Here is a 14,040-nt window from a genome sequence, read left to right on the forward strand (position 1 = left end):
GCAAGGGATTACAACAGATTATCTAAAGAGCACGTATAAATCAGTTAGAAAACAAAAACAAAAACAGGCAAAACTATAAAAAATATGGACGGGAATTACAGACAGGAGGAAATTGGCAAAAAAGAAACTCCCATGGTCGATAAGTGTATTCAGAGGCTCTCCTTAATAATCGGTAGAGAACAGATTAATACCGCAGTATAATTTCACACCCAGCAGACAGGTGAACGTTAAAATATTTGACAAAACAGGTATTGGCAAGTGCATGGAACAAAGGAATTCTTATGCCTTCTTACTGGACCTGTAAAGGGTCTTTAAAAATGAGAGAGCAGGGGGCGCCTGGGTGGCTCAGTCGGTTAAGTGTCCGACTTCGGCTCAGGTCATGATCTCACCGTTGGTGAGTTCGAGCCCTGCGTCGGGCTCTGCGCTGACAGCTCAGAGCCTGGATGGAGCCTGTTTCAAATTCTGTGTCTCCCTCTCTGTCTCTGCCCCTCCCCCACTTGTGCTCTGTCTCTCTCTCTCTCTCTCTCTCTCTCTCAAAACTAAAAATAAACATAAAAAAAAGAGAGAGCAGTTTGGTAATATTGATCAAACTTGAAGCTTCACCAACCCAGTGACCCAGCAATTCCGCTCCTCGGTACCTACCTGGAGAGACTCATCCAGGTTTATAAGAAGAGACCATCAGAATGCTGGTTACGGCCTTATTGTTAATACTGTAGAATTGGAAGCAAACTAAATGTTCCTTAGAAAAGGCTATGAATAAGTAAATTATGATCTACTCACACCATGGAAACTGAATAGTAGAAAAAATGAACCAGAGTTAAATTTCTCATTATGGATACATTTCTCACACCTATGGGGGAGCCGATGGGGCAAGGTGCAGAAGGATGTGTCCAGGGCCAGACCATTTATTTAAATTTTAAAATCATGCAGGGGTGCCTGGCTGGTGCGGTGGGAAGAGCACACAACTCTCGATCCTCACGTGGGGCTCGAACTTATGACCCTGAGATCAAGAGTCACGTGTTCTTCCCACTGAGCCAGCCAGGCGCCCGGCATGTTTTAAATGTATGTATATATAATGCATAAAAACATGCATGGGACTAGTAGACGCTAAGTTCAAGACACACGGTTATCTGGGGTTGGGGAGGGGTTGGAGGGACGGGTTGGGGAGGGCTACACCAGGGGCCTCAACTGCATTTTTCTTATTCCTTTAAAAAAATTCATAAGCAACCGCGGAAAAATTAGGATTTGACAAAACCACGAGGTAGGTGCTTGGGTATTTATTATTCTGTGTGGTTTTTCTGTGAGTGCTTTAAAGAGTGGATGCTTTAAAAAAAGAGAGAACTAGAAAATGTGCCTCCCTAATGGTGACTTCAGGTTTTCTCTTTCTTTCCCTGTCCCCAGGCTCTCCTTAAACTGTGGGGCTCCACGGACAAGTACCCCAAAGACATCCTGACATACACCGAGCTCGTGCTGGACCCTCAGGGCCAGCTGGTGGAGATGAACCGCCTCCCTGGAGGAAATGAGGCAAGAATTCAGCAGAGCCCAGCCCCTGGCTGGAATCACCCTTTCCAAAAATGTCCCCCTGAAGAAACAAACCGTTTTCCTCGTGTGTGCATCCCCTCGGCAGGTGGGCATGGTGGCCTTCAAGATGAGGTTTAAGACCCGAGAGTATCCAGAAGGGCGGGACGCGATCGTCATCAGCAATGACATCACCTTCCGCATTGGATCCTTCGGCCTGGGAGAAGACCTTTTGTATCTGCGTGCGTCTGAGATGGCCCGGGCAGAGGGTATCCCCAAAATCTACCTCGCAGCCAACAGCGGGGCCTGTATCGGCCTTGCAGAGGAGATCAAGCACATGTTCCAGGTGGCTTGGGTGGACCCAGGAGACCCCCACAAAGTACGTCACAAAGCCAGCCTGGCGGTGTGGCGCCACCCGGTGGGGCTGATGGCGCCCACAAGGGGGCGGAAAAAATCTTAGCGGTCTTTGTGTACAAAGCACAGACCTACGAACAGCACACAAAAGGCGTATAAAGTTGATCAGTATTAACATTTCATGAGACGGGGTGGCAATTAGGAAAAAATGTCTAAAAAGGCACCTTAGGGGAACGATAATGAAGACAAGTTTGTAAACGTTGAGCTAATATAGGCTGAGCACCTCCTGAATGCACTGTACATGAAGGATACAAAGGTGAATGAGACATAGCCCTGGCCTCAGAGAATTCTCAGAAATGATCTGGGAGACGTAGAGGCACCGGCCACGATACAGGCGCAGTGAATGAGAGAAAAGCACGCATTTCATGATGGGGAACTGCAGGGGACAGTTATTTTTTGCAGGCAAAGCATGCAGTCTCAAGGGGGTGATCCTGCCTCTGCCAGAGGGGCAAAAATTATTCTTTTCATGTAAAAATCATGTACACATACGTACACACACACATATATACATACGCATACATACGCATGGTTCGTAAACTATATAATAAAATTTGGTGGAGGGAGCTGGCAATAAGGGAACAAAAGGGACCCTTCAGGGGAGCAACGATGGAAAGATCGTTGAGGAACTGAATCAGAGCTGGAAAAATGTGAGGTTGTGTGTAAAGATGAGTGGAGAGCTCTTAGCACTGATCAGACCTTCAGTGTATAGCCGTTATGAATATGGTATTAACAGCAGACATGTTAACTAGGCTGTTAACACATTGTTGACTCGTTATTAACCTCCGCCCCTATAGTGTTGTGGTTTTTTATAAAAAACATTGGCTGTCGAGTGCAGGGAGCTGAATTCACAGCCTCACTGGAGTATATCTATTTTTAAGGGATTTAAATACCTGTACCTGACGCCTCAAGACTACACCAGAATCAGCTCCCTAAACTCTGTCCATTGTAAACACATCGAGGAAGAGGGAGAGTCCAGGTAAGTAATTTATCAGGTAGCTCCTTCATTTTGCCTCTGGTCGATTTCAGCTGCTAATGGGCAATCCCTCTCTTTGCCTCTGGGCTTGTGGGTGACGTTTTCAAATGGGGTGGTGGTGTTTGTACAGTGGGGACCCCTGAGCTTTCTGGACACCGACGACTTAGACACCTGGGGAATTCTCCAGGGTGAGCCCTTCCTTGCCAGCCCCAAACGAGTCACAGCTTTCATAAAAATAGTACATCACGCAAGAAGAATTAGATGGGTTCCCCAGAGCTGCCAGCTCATGTTTATGCCCAATTAGCCAGACTGACACAGCAGCGATTTGGCAGGCTGGTAAGGTGTAGGCAAGGCGGGGGTCTGCCCCAGTGAGAAGGTTCAAGGCTACCAGCTACCAGCTATCTTTTCCAGGGAATTTTGCAGGTTTTTGTTTGGTTTGGTTTGGTTTGGTTTGTTTTAGTGAGGTTGACAAAATCAGAATTTCCCAGCTAGGTTTTCTGGAATGTTAGTTGGTGATGTGTTGTGGGCGGGGGGTGGGGGGGGGTGGGGTGGGAGGGTGGGGTGGGTAGTGTAGAAAAAGTTCCATAATCAAGTAAGTTGAGGAACACTGGATTTAAAGGAGATCTAAAAAGCATCTTTACTGCAGACCTTCTCAGAACCTTTAACGGTTGCAGTGTCTTGTGAATCTTTAACAGGGGCTGGGCTGTATAGTGGCTTACACTTCTGTGGCCATAGAATCTCTTGACTGACTGATTGGTTGATTGGCTGATTGTGAACGAAGTGGCTTTCCCCATCTCTCTGTAGACCAAACGCTATTCTAGATGGTTTTTGGAGGTAGGCAGGGTGGGGGCAACATTTCATGAGGCTAGCCTCCAAATAGGCAGACATCTTTGGTTGGAAGGGTGATAATTACTGATGCTGTACTTGCCCTTCTAGAAACTTCAGGACCAACTGTGAAGGTCCTAGACCTCTGCTTTCCTTTCACCCCTGGCTGCTTTGTCACCTTCTGTTCCCTCACCTTGCTCGTCCGTCCCTCCTGCCCTGGGTCCCGGGGAAGTGCGTCCGCCTTGAATTTTTCTGGGCTAGAGCTTGGTCTTGAATCCATGTTCGGTTCGTGAAGGTATGTCATCACGGATATCATCGGGAAGGACCGTGGCCTGGGCGTGGAGAACCTCAAGGGCTCGGGCATGATTGCAGGGGAGTCCTCCCTAGCTTACGAAGAGATCGTCACCATCAGTATGGTGAGTCTCCTATTATACTTCCTTTTCCTTTTCGCCCTTCTCTTACGGAATCTTTGTAAGCGTCCCGGAAGTAAAGAGCCCCGTGCGTTCATCGTGCAGTTCCGGTGATTGTCAGCCAGCAGCTCGTCCTGCCCCCTTGGTCCCTCTGCTCTCCTGTTTGGGGATATTTTAAAGCAAGCCCCTGGCCCTGTCTTTCCGTCTGTGGATGCTCCGATGCAGATATTTACTAGATAAAGACCTTGCCCCGCCATGCTTTTTTACAAAATGACGGTACTGTCATTTTGGTGTAAGAACACCAACATCAACAGCAATTCTTTGATATCCTTGAAACCTGGTTCGGGGGTCAGTTTTAACAATTATCTCAAAATGTATCTTTTTATAGTTGTGTTTGAACCACAGTCCAATGTCTTCTTATTTAAAAGGTACTGAGTATTTAGAAGAACTTTTGTCGGGTTTTAATTGGTACTGAATGAATATCTCCCCCTTCCCTCCCTTGGCCTTTTCAAAAGTATTTGCTGTTTCTGGTAATACTACTCTTTCATGGTAGATTGTCGTTTAAGACCTTATCTTTACATTCGATGTTGGAGCTTCAGTTTCCAGGGTGGAAAATGTGGCCATGAGTGTCTTCCTTAGGCTAGTGTTCTGCATCTCATTTACATATATTTCATATATGTTTCAAAATCTATATATATTAATATCTACAAAAGATATGTATGTTTATATGTTCCAAAGTACATATTTTTATATGTATCATATATAATGTCACTTATATCAATATGATATATATGATATATGTCATAATGTATATATATCATTATGATGGTGACATCATGATATATGACATATGACATGATATGACATATATAATATATAATTACATGATAACACATATCACACATATATCATATATAATGATATAACATTTATATACATTATGACATATCACATATCATATAATTATATATGATGATGTAACGAATAATTATATATGACATATATCGTATATATGATTATATATGATGACATATATATGTGTGTATTTATCTATATATATGTATATATAGATAGATATAGATAGATAGCTATATAGATATATATATAATTTTGAAAAAGTTTACGACTGACTCCCCAGAAGTTACAAGCCAGTATAGAGAGGTCCTCTGTCCCCCTCACCCAGCTTCCCCCAAGGCAGTATCCTACATAATACATTATCGAACCCAGGACATTGACATTGGCACAACACTCTTACCTTGGTATAGACCTTAGTCAGATATCACCAGTTTTGCACGCACTCCCAGATGCCCTGTGGCTGTGTGAGAGGCTACCATGGCTCAGAAGAACTACATATAAGCTATGCCTTGTTTGAAGCAACAACCAGAACATTCTGTGTCTGCTGTCTATCCTCACAACACTCTTCTTCATTAACCACATTCTTTCCGGAAGCCAAGGTTAGGTGAGCCCGAAGAAGTGGCCTGTGCCTGTGCCATTTGGTCACCAGCCAGGCCGCCAGTGGCCAAATCGTACCCTCCACGTGTGCCCAGTGGGTTCCTGGGCTTTCCCGCCCCGAGCCACACCTGCCTCCGGAATTCCAAAGGGCTGCTGTCTCCACAGGTGACCTGCCGAGCCCTTGGGATCGGGGCCTACTTGGTGAGGCTGGGCCAGCGAGTGATCCAGGTGGAAAATTCGCACATCATCCTGACGGGAGCCGGCGCTCTCAACAAGGTGACCGAAAAGGAGACTGTAGGGGGCGGGCGTGTGGGGCCAGGACTCATTTTAACATAACCACTGTCTCCCAATGGGGGACTTTTCTCAGTAGGAAACCAGTGTCATTCCAACTGAGCTAGGAGCTGTTTTTCCAATTTGTACTCATCTGGGTCTCTCAGGAGCCAAAACAATTTTTTTCTAAGTGTTAGGCTCTTGTGCTAAAACTCTTGTGTGCTGACAGTTTAAATTTTAAAAAAAATTATTAAGGTGGCATTATATATTGTAGAAAATTGGAAAAAGACCACCCCCCAAAAAAGTAATTTTGCTCCTACTAAAATTTTGGTGTCTTTCCGTCCCATCTTCTGTCTCCATGACGCCTGGTGAGCGTGCGGTTTGGGATTCTGTTTTCACTGTATGAAAACATACCCCATGTTGCTGTAAAGCCTTGGTAAGATAATGTCTGATAAGATCCCACTGAAGTTCTGCAAGTCTGGTCCCGGAACCAGCAGCAGCATCACCCGGGAACTTGTTACGAATGCAGATTCCCAGGCCTCGGCGCCAACCTGCCGAATCAGAAATACCCGGTAGGGTTTCGCCTTGGAGAAGACCCAAGTAATCGGTTAGATCGCTGGTCCTCAAATTGGGCCGCAGAGTTCCAACTACCTAGAAGTTTAAGGAAAAAGTACTGATGCCTGGGTCCCAGCCTCAAAAGATTCTGCTGTAATTGGTCCGGATGCAGCCTGGGCATTGGGAGTTTTGAAAACTCCCGGGTAACTCTCACGGGCGGCCAGGGTTGAGGACCGCCGAGGGAGATGACTTCCGAGCAGGTGGAAGGGGCCTGAGCCGGGCGGGCCCTTGCTAACCTTGCCATGTCAAAGCAGGTCCTGGGCAGAGAGGTTTACACCTCCAACAACCAGCTGGGCGGCGTGCAGATCATGCATCACAACGGCGTCTCCCACGTCACTGTGCCAGACGACTTCGAGGGCGTGTACACCATCCTGGAGTGGCTGTCCTATATGCCAAAGGTCCAGTATCCCCCCCACTCTGCACCGTAGAGTCTGGAAGACTTTGTCATCAGGTTCACTTGCTGGGTGGTATGGGAGTTTGGGAACCAGGAAGTGCCACCCTTGTGGCTGGGCTTAATTTTTCTTCACTCCTCCCTCCTTCCCTCTCAGACACCCAGCTCTGTCTAGCTCTTCTTTGCTTAAAAAAAAAAAAAAAAAAAAAAAAAAAAAAATGCCACTGGGGCGCCTGGGTGGCTCAGTTGGTTAAGCATCTGACTTCGGCTCACGGTCGTGATCTCACGGTTCGTGAGCTGGAGCCCCGCGTTGGGCTCTGTGCTGACAGCTCAGAGCCTGGATGGAGCCTGTTTCGGATTCTGTGTCTCCCTCTCTCTCCGCCCCTCCCCTGCTCGCATTCTGCCTCTCTCTCAAAACTAAGTAAACATTAAAAGAAAATTTTAATGCCATTGTAAGATGCTATGTGCTGATCCTTTATAAAGGGGTGGCCTTGCGTCTCATCAAAAGAGGTCACACTGAACAATAGAGAACCCTGAAGCTTTGCAGTCGGGCTGGATCCGATTCCCGGCTTCCTCATCGCCAGCAGTGAGACCTTGGGACAGTCTGTGCATCTTCCTGGGCCTCAGTTTCCTCATCTGTGAAATGGGAATAACAATAGCACCTACCCTAGGGAGCTCCCTTGGTGATTCAGTACAATGGTGTTGAGAGCCTGCACCTTGGCAGGCCCTCACCAAACGCCACTCATGCTGGCGATGACTGGCTAATTCGGGCAGGGTTCTGCGGCGCAGGCAGGCATGATCATGGTCGGAGGAGAGAAGCAGATCACAGGCATGGCTGACCGGCACGGAAGACTGAGGCCGTTTTCTCTTCTAGGATAATCGCAGTCCAGTCCCCATCACCACACCCTCGGACCCCATTGACCGAGAAATTGAATTCTTCCCGTCCAGGGTTCCCTACGACCCCCGGTGGCTGCTTGTGGGACGGCCTCACCCAAGTGAGTCCCTAAGTGCTTTGCCGGAGACCTGGCTCTTGGGTTTCTTTTCTGAAAAGAAGGCGTGAAGGGGCCCTCTGATAGAAGCCCCGATCCTCCCTTGGCCACACATCCCGGACGGGGACACCTGAGATCAAACGCAGAGGGAGTGGAGGCTGGGGGTGGGGGGCACTTTTCTCTATACTTTTCCTAAGTCGTTAATAAAGAAGCCGTGGGCACCGGCTCTGGGTCCTCGGGCTGGCAGATGCAGGGAAGGTGCAACAGGGGGCCTGGCCTCCCTCCGAGCTGCCCCGTGGTTACATAGGAAAACGCAGACATCAGGGTTTCAAAGACAAGACTACACCCCCCCACCCCCTCTCTGAAAGGGGCAAGCTTGTCTCCGGCAGGTATTTGATTACCTCCTGAGCGAGCAGAACACCCCAGGGAAGCTGAGCTAGCCCCGGTACCATGATCCCGAGTCTGGAATTTCAGATGCCGCTGCCTTTAGGGATCCGCCTGCCCGTCGAGCTGCGTGGTGCAGGAGGGGGGCCCGTCAGGGGTGCGCCGGGCGCTTCCGGCTCAGGATACCCCGCGGCTTGCTTGCCCCTCTTGTGCCTCTCTCGAGCTTTCTTCCCCGTGAGCTCTGAGGGGGATGGCTTTATCTTGACTAAAAAAATGTCCACCTTGTTTCTGACCATTTTCCCCATCTAGTCAGGCCAGCCCTCGGGCAGACACGGGAGTTGGGCTGCTTTGTTTTCAGGCACCCAGCCTCCCTCGCTGGCGGCTTGTGACCCTCGCGTCACCTGGCTCCTTTCTCCTTGGCCAAACCGGAGTCACGGACACCAGGGCGCCAATGCTTCCTTTAAAGGGACGGCTGCAATTGGCATCATCATATTCTGTCCCCTCCCCCTCCCCAAGTCATCTCCCTTCCCCTCCTCCCCCACCCCTCCCCGACTCCCCTCTTCTCTCCCTCTCCCTCTGTCTGTCTGTCTGTCTCTCTCTCTGAAATTGAAGATGCCCCCCAGTAAACATTTAAATGTTATTAAGCTACTGCCGGCACATTGAGGATGAGGTTTCCCGGGCAGGTGGTCCCTTCCCCAAATCCCACCTTCTGAAGGGGCCCTGTCAGCTCTCTTTGCCTCCTGGGCTGATCCTTGGGATTAGGATCTCCGTGCATTTGGCATTGGCAGGAGCTGATACGGTTGGATGTTCCAAATGGGCTGAATTCCTGACTTGGGGTATTTTCTGCAACCGTGTTTTTGGAGGGTTTTGTTTTGCTTTGCTTTGCTTTCTTTTTTTTTTTTTTATTTTTTTTTAATTTATTTTTGAGACAGAGAGAGACAGAGCATGAACGGGGGAGGGGCAGAGAGAGAGGGAGACACAGAATCGGAAACAGGCTCCAGGCTCTGAGCCATCAGCCCAGAGCCCGACGTGGGGCTCAAACTCACGGACCGCGAGATCGTGACCTGAGCTGAAGTCGGATGCTTAACCGACTGAGCCACCCAGGCGCCCCTGCTTTGCTTTCTTTTAATGGGGTCGGGGTCTGTGTGGTTTTCTGGAGAAACAGGTGTCTGGGCTGTGAAGGTCAGGTTGTCTGCCCCACCAGGCAGACCATGGGGACCCTCATCAACCCAGGCCCTTGGCCTGGCCTCTGCCCTTCTGCCCACAGCTCTGAAGGGATCCTGGCAGAGTGGATTCTTTGACCACGGCAGTTTCAAGGAAATCATGGCGCCTTGGGCCCAGACGGTGGTGACAGGAAGAGCGAGGTAACCCTGGGAACGGGGCAGCCTGCACTCGCCTGGCCTCACCAGGCACTGGGACTCCCAGGCACTAGCCATGGGTCCTTTCCTCCTGGGTGACCCCCAAGAACACTTTCCTTTTGGCCTCAGGGCTTTCCGAAAGGAAAACCAATTTGGGGGGATGGTTTTCTGGATGCTGAACTTCATAAAGTCTGGATTTTTCTGTGGCCTTAGGAAAGGCCATCTCAGCCATCTGCTTGCTGGGGGCCAGAGTCTGCCCCTTTGGGAATCAGAAGACAGCACTGGGCGCTCCCACCAGAAAACCACACAGACACTCAAAACCACAAGGTCTGTTCCACGAGGGCCACGATCAGGAGCCCTCTTGTCTACGCAGAGCTGGTGGACGGCTTAATCGCTTGGATGCTTTCAGAGCTGAGCAGCTCACCCCTCAGTGGTGCAGCCCTCATCATTTTAGACACATCTGGCCACCTGCAGGATCCTTTCCGTATAATTGACCCTTATAATTATCCTTATAAGTTAGCATTCAGATCGTGGCACGAGGTAGTTGTTACAAGTCCAGGCTCTGGTCCTTCACTTTCCCTGGGCCTTTACGTCCTCATCTGCAAGACGGGGATGGGAATCCTGCCCCCAGAGGACTGCTGTGAGGACATGTGTCAAGCTCTTAAAACACCCTAAGTGCTCCGTCAGTGCCAGCGGCTGTTATTCCTGTCCTTGTTGGTGCTGTTACTTTTCTCCCGGGCAATAAATAAGTGTTAAAATACTAAATGTTAAGCCTAGTACTAACAGCTCATCCCTCCCCCCTAAGTGTTTTATTTTTTAAGACTGCAATGAGATCTCCCTCTTCTACATGGAAACCCTTCCTTTATTGAAAGCCTGTCTCTCCACCTGCCTCATAGACACGAGGGACCCAGGGATGCACCTGGCTCAGGCCTGGCTGGTAGCAGGCGGGTGACACTTACTAATGTCATGGAATCCTCTGAGCCGCAGCTCCTTCAGGCTCCACATCCGCCACCCCTTTGCAAACACGCCTCGGTGCCTAGACCCGCCCCGTCCCGTGCGGTGGCTGCTGGCCGCGTGCAGCAATTCAAATCTCGGTGACTTGAGAGAGGAAGGTGTATTTCGTTCCCCTGTTGCACTTGGCACGTTGCAGGTGCTGAGCGTCCGCCCGAGGTAGCATGTCACGGCTGCTGTTCTGGATGGCCCAGGGGGAACACAGCGTCCCAGAAAGTTCTAGTGGAGAGCGCCGCTCCTGCCCTGGCCTGACCCTCCCCGTCACCACGATGGCTGCTGCCCCAAGAAGGGCGCCGATGGCCCCTTTCCAGCCCGCCGGCTGGCGAGGAGGCTCTTACCGCTTTGGAACGGCTTCTTTGCCTTCCAGTAAAATAACCCGCCAGAGTAAAAGCTGGGCACGCTTCTGCACGCGTGCCCGCGTCCCAGCCTTTAGTGCCCAGGTACCCAGGATGCCCATAGGATGTCAGCCGGGGCTGGGCAGACCCGTCTACCCCCGGATCCAAGGGGGCTGCCGCCCAGCTCCCCGCTCGCCCCTGCTCCACCTCACAGGCTAGGGGGGATCCCTGTTGGAGTGATCGCCGTGGAGACGCGGACCGTGGAGGTGGTGGTGCCTGCAGACCCTGCCAACCTGGATTCCGAGGCCAAGGTCAGAGGGCTGGGAATTTGGGACTGTGGTTTCAGCTGGCTCAGCCAGCCGGAGCGGATCCTGGGCGGTCACACGCCTGCCCTTCCAGCCTCAGGGGAGTCCTTGGCCCCAGGGGCGCCCGTCTCCAGCACTGTCTCTGCGGGATGCATACATGCCCTACGCTGTCTTTCTTCTTCAGGGGGTGACAGGTCCCTGGGAATCCCTCCTGCCCTCTGCGCCTGTCCCTGTCCCTGACTCTAGCTGGGCCATGGCACATATGGGAGGAGCTCAGGAGTCAGAGGGTGGGTCCTAGGACTCGGTATGGCCTGGACTGGCTTGGCACCCCTTTGAGCCTACAAATGAGGCAGAAGGAACCTCCCTGGGCTGCAGAAGCAGGGCCCCCAGCAGGTGAGCTTCGGGCCCTCCCTGTGAGCCCTGGCTCTGGCGTGGGTGCCAACGCAGATCAGATTGCCTGCCCTCTAGCGTATGGCTCAGAAGACTGTCCCCATGTCCCCTCGCTGGTCTTGCACAGAGGAGTCTGATCCAGGCCACCCTGTGTTCCAGATAATCCAGCAGGCGGGCCAGGTGTGGCTCCCAGACTCAGCCTACAAGACGGCCCAGGCCATCAACGATTTCAACCGAGAGGGATTGCCCCTGATAATCTTTGCCAACTGGAGGGGGTTCTCCGGTGGCATGAAAGGTAAAGCCACCTCTCCTGTGGGTGTCCCAAAGCTGCGGGGTCAGCACCCAGGACAGGGAAACCCCCTCCAGGTGGCGCTGTCGCGTCATCTTAGCCGAGCCCCCCTACAACCTCCAAGGATGGGAGCAGTTCAGGGAACATCCACCCATTTCACAGATGAGGAACTGAGGGCTCCCAGTGTGACTAGCCAGAGGTCACCCTGTGAGGGGCAGGGCAGGGTGGGCGACCCCAGGAACTTTCCCTCCTGTGAAGGGGCTAAGAGTAAGACCAACCTGAGAGAGGTCTGAAGTGAGGGTTTGATATGAGCTGATCACGGGTGCATGGTGTTAGCTCCTGGCATGATGATGGTTAATTTTATTATTGCAGCCTAACCACATAAGGTGCCTGGTACTCGGAGAGCCTCGTCTTGGTGGAAAATAACGACCACGCTGTCTGTGGGCAGGAGGGAAGGATCTGTGCTATTGCTGGATAGATAGGGTTCCGTGTGCTAGGAACAGCAGGACAGGGCGGGGGGCAGTCACCGGTGAGGGCATCCCGGAGTCAGAGCTGGAAGGAAGGGACCCTTGAGATTGCCCTACGCTTCCTTTTACAGATGGAGGCACTGAGAGGCCCCAGTGTGAGGGAGGGGAGAGTGGCCTGGCCAAGGTGACACGGACAGTAAGGGTGCAGTCTGTACCCGGCCTCCTCTACTGCCCTTTCCACGGTGCCGCGAAGCATCCCGGCAGAACACGCTTTCTCGGGCTCCCCAGGACAGCGACGGCTGGGGGCTTGGCGTGTGGCAGGCGCTGGGGCCTGAAGCCTCCTCACCGGGCAACTAACTGCTTTGCTTTCAGACATGTACGACCAGGTGCTAAAGTTTGGAGCCTACATCGTGGACAGCCTCAGGCAGTACAAACAGCCCGTCCTGATCTATATCCCACCCCACGGGGAACTCCGGGGGGGCTCCTGGGTGGTCGTGGACTCCTCCATCAACCCCCTGTGCATAGAAACGTACGCAGACAAGGAGAGCAGGTGGGTGTGTGACCCTCAGCCTCGTTTCCCTGCACCCCCAGTCCCGAGGCCCCATCATCTTTGAGCCACTGGGCAGGAATTGCCAGGGCATTCTGAGGTTCTGAAGGATGGAGAGGCTCCAATTTTACCAGTCCGAAACTAGCATCCAGTGCACAGGTGGATTTTATCAGGAGAGTTCATGGCACCTGAGCTTCCTGGCAGCCAGGATAAAAAGGGAAACATAACCAGTCCTCTAGTTCTCCCTGGGCTCTGAGTCTCTGCCCAAGCTGTGAGTTCCTGGAGGGGCTGTGCTCTATTCAGTTTTATAGGCCAGGGCCTCGCACAATGCCTGACCGCTAGCAGGTGGTTGGGAAATCCTGGCTGAACAAATGACTGACAGATACTTGCCTGAGAGGTTACTGGTTCGTCGGGAGAGAGAAACCTGTGGCACTTTGTTAAGGAGGAATTCATTCATTCCAGGAACGTTTACAGAAAGGATAATGACAGTGGTACTTGCTACGTGGTGCTTGAGTAACTTTAAAGTGAAGACTCTAAGTTGGGGCGCCTGGGGTGCTCAGTCGGTTGGGCGTCCGACTTTGGCTCAGGTCATGATCTCGCAGTTCATGAGTTCGAGCCCCGCATCGGGCTCTGTGCTGACAGCTCAGAGTCCGGAGCCTGCTTCGGATTCTGTGTCTCCCTTGCTCTCTGCCCCTCCTCCACTCACGCTCTGTCCCTCAAAACTGAATAAATGTTAAAAAATTTAAAAAAAAAAAAAAAAAAAGGAAGACTCTAAGCTACATGCGGCATCCTCTTCCCATGTCTGTTACCCATTCATTCATTCAGTGACTATTTATTGAGTACCTACTATGTACCAGACATCATGGTAGATATTGTGATATGGTGCACATGAGCGACACCCGTCCCGCCTTCAGTGCACCTAGACCATCACGGGGGGCTGTTGAGGTCCGCCCTCCAGGATGACTCGGGACATGAGCAGCCTCAAGTGGGGTCATCATTACCTTTTCACTCTGGCCACCAGGAAGCTCAGAGCTACATCAAGTATTTCTTGGGGCTTCCAAACGATCAAAAGAGGATGAAGGGGGCAGTGTGGGGGG

The 14,040-nt window shown here is 51.2% G+C and overlaps 1 protein-coding gene across 6 annotated transcripts in view; it reads left to right on the top strand.

Annotated features, from left to right (window-relative positions):
* Positions 1-14,040, top strand: part of ACACB (acetyl-CoA carboxylase beta) — a 112,891-nt gene that overhangs the window by 93,720 nt on the left and 5,131 nt on the right. For 3 of the 6 annotated variants that reach the window (XM_045459122.1, XM_045459123.1, XM_045459124.1), the window contains 11 exons: positions 1,402-1,524; positions 1,628-1,897; positions 2,811-2,908; positions 4,026-4,146; positions 5,758-5,868; positions 6,732-6,875; positions 7,743-7,863; positions 9,509-9,605; positions 11,160-11,256; positions 11,800-11,935; positions 12,769-12,946. In XM_045459122.1, coding sequence (XP_045315078.1) covers positions 1,402-1,524; positions 1,628-1,897; positions 2,811-2,908; positions 4,026-4,146; positions 5,758-5,868; positions 6,732-6,875; positions 7,743-7,863; positions 9,509-9,605; positions 11,160-11,256; positions 11,800-11,935; positions 12,769-12,946 — 1,496 coding nt within the window. The other 3 variants (XM_045459125.1, XM_045459127.1, XR_006707805.1) reach the window with 3 other exon arrangements.

Source organism: Leopardus geoffroyi, chromosome D3 (genome assembly GCF_018350155.1).
Source record: "Leopardus geoffroyi isolate Oge1 chromosome D3, O.geoffroyi_Oge1_pat1.0, whole genome shotgun sequence".
NCBI classification, from domain to species: domain Eukaryota; kingdom Metazoa; phylum Chordata; class Mammalia; order Carnivora; family Felidae; genus Leopardus; species Leopardus geoffroyi.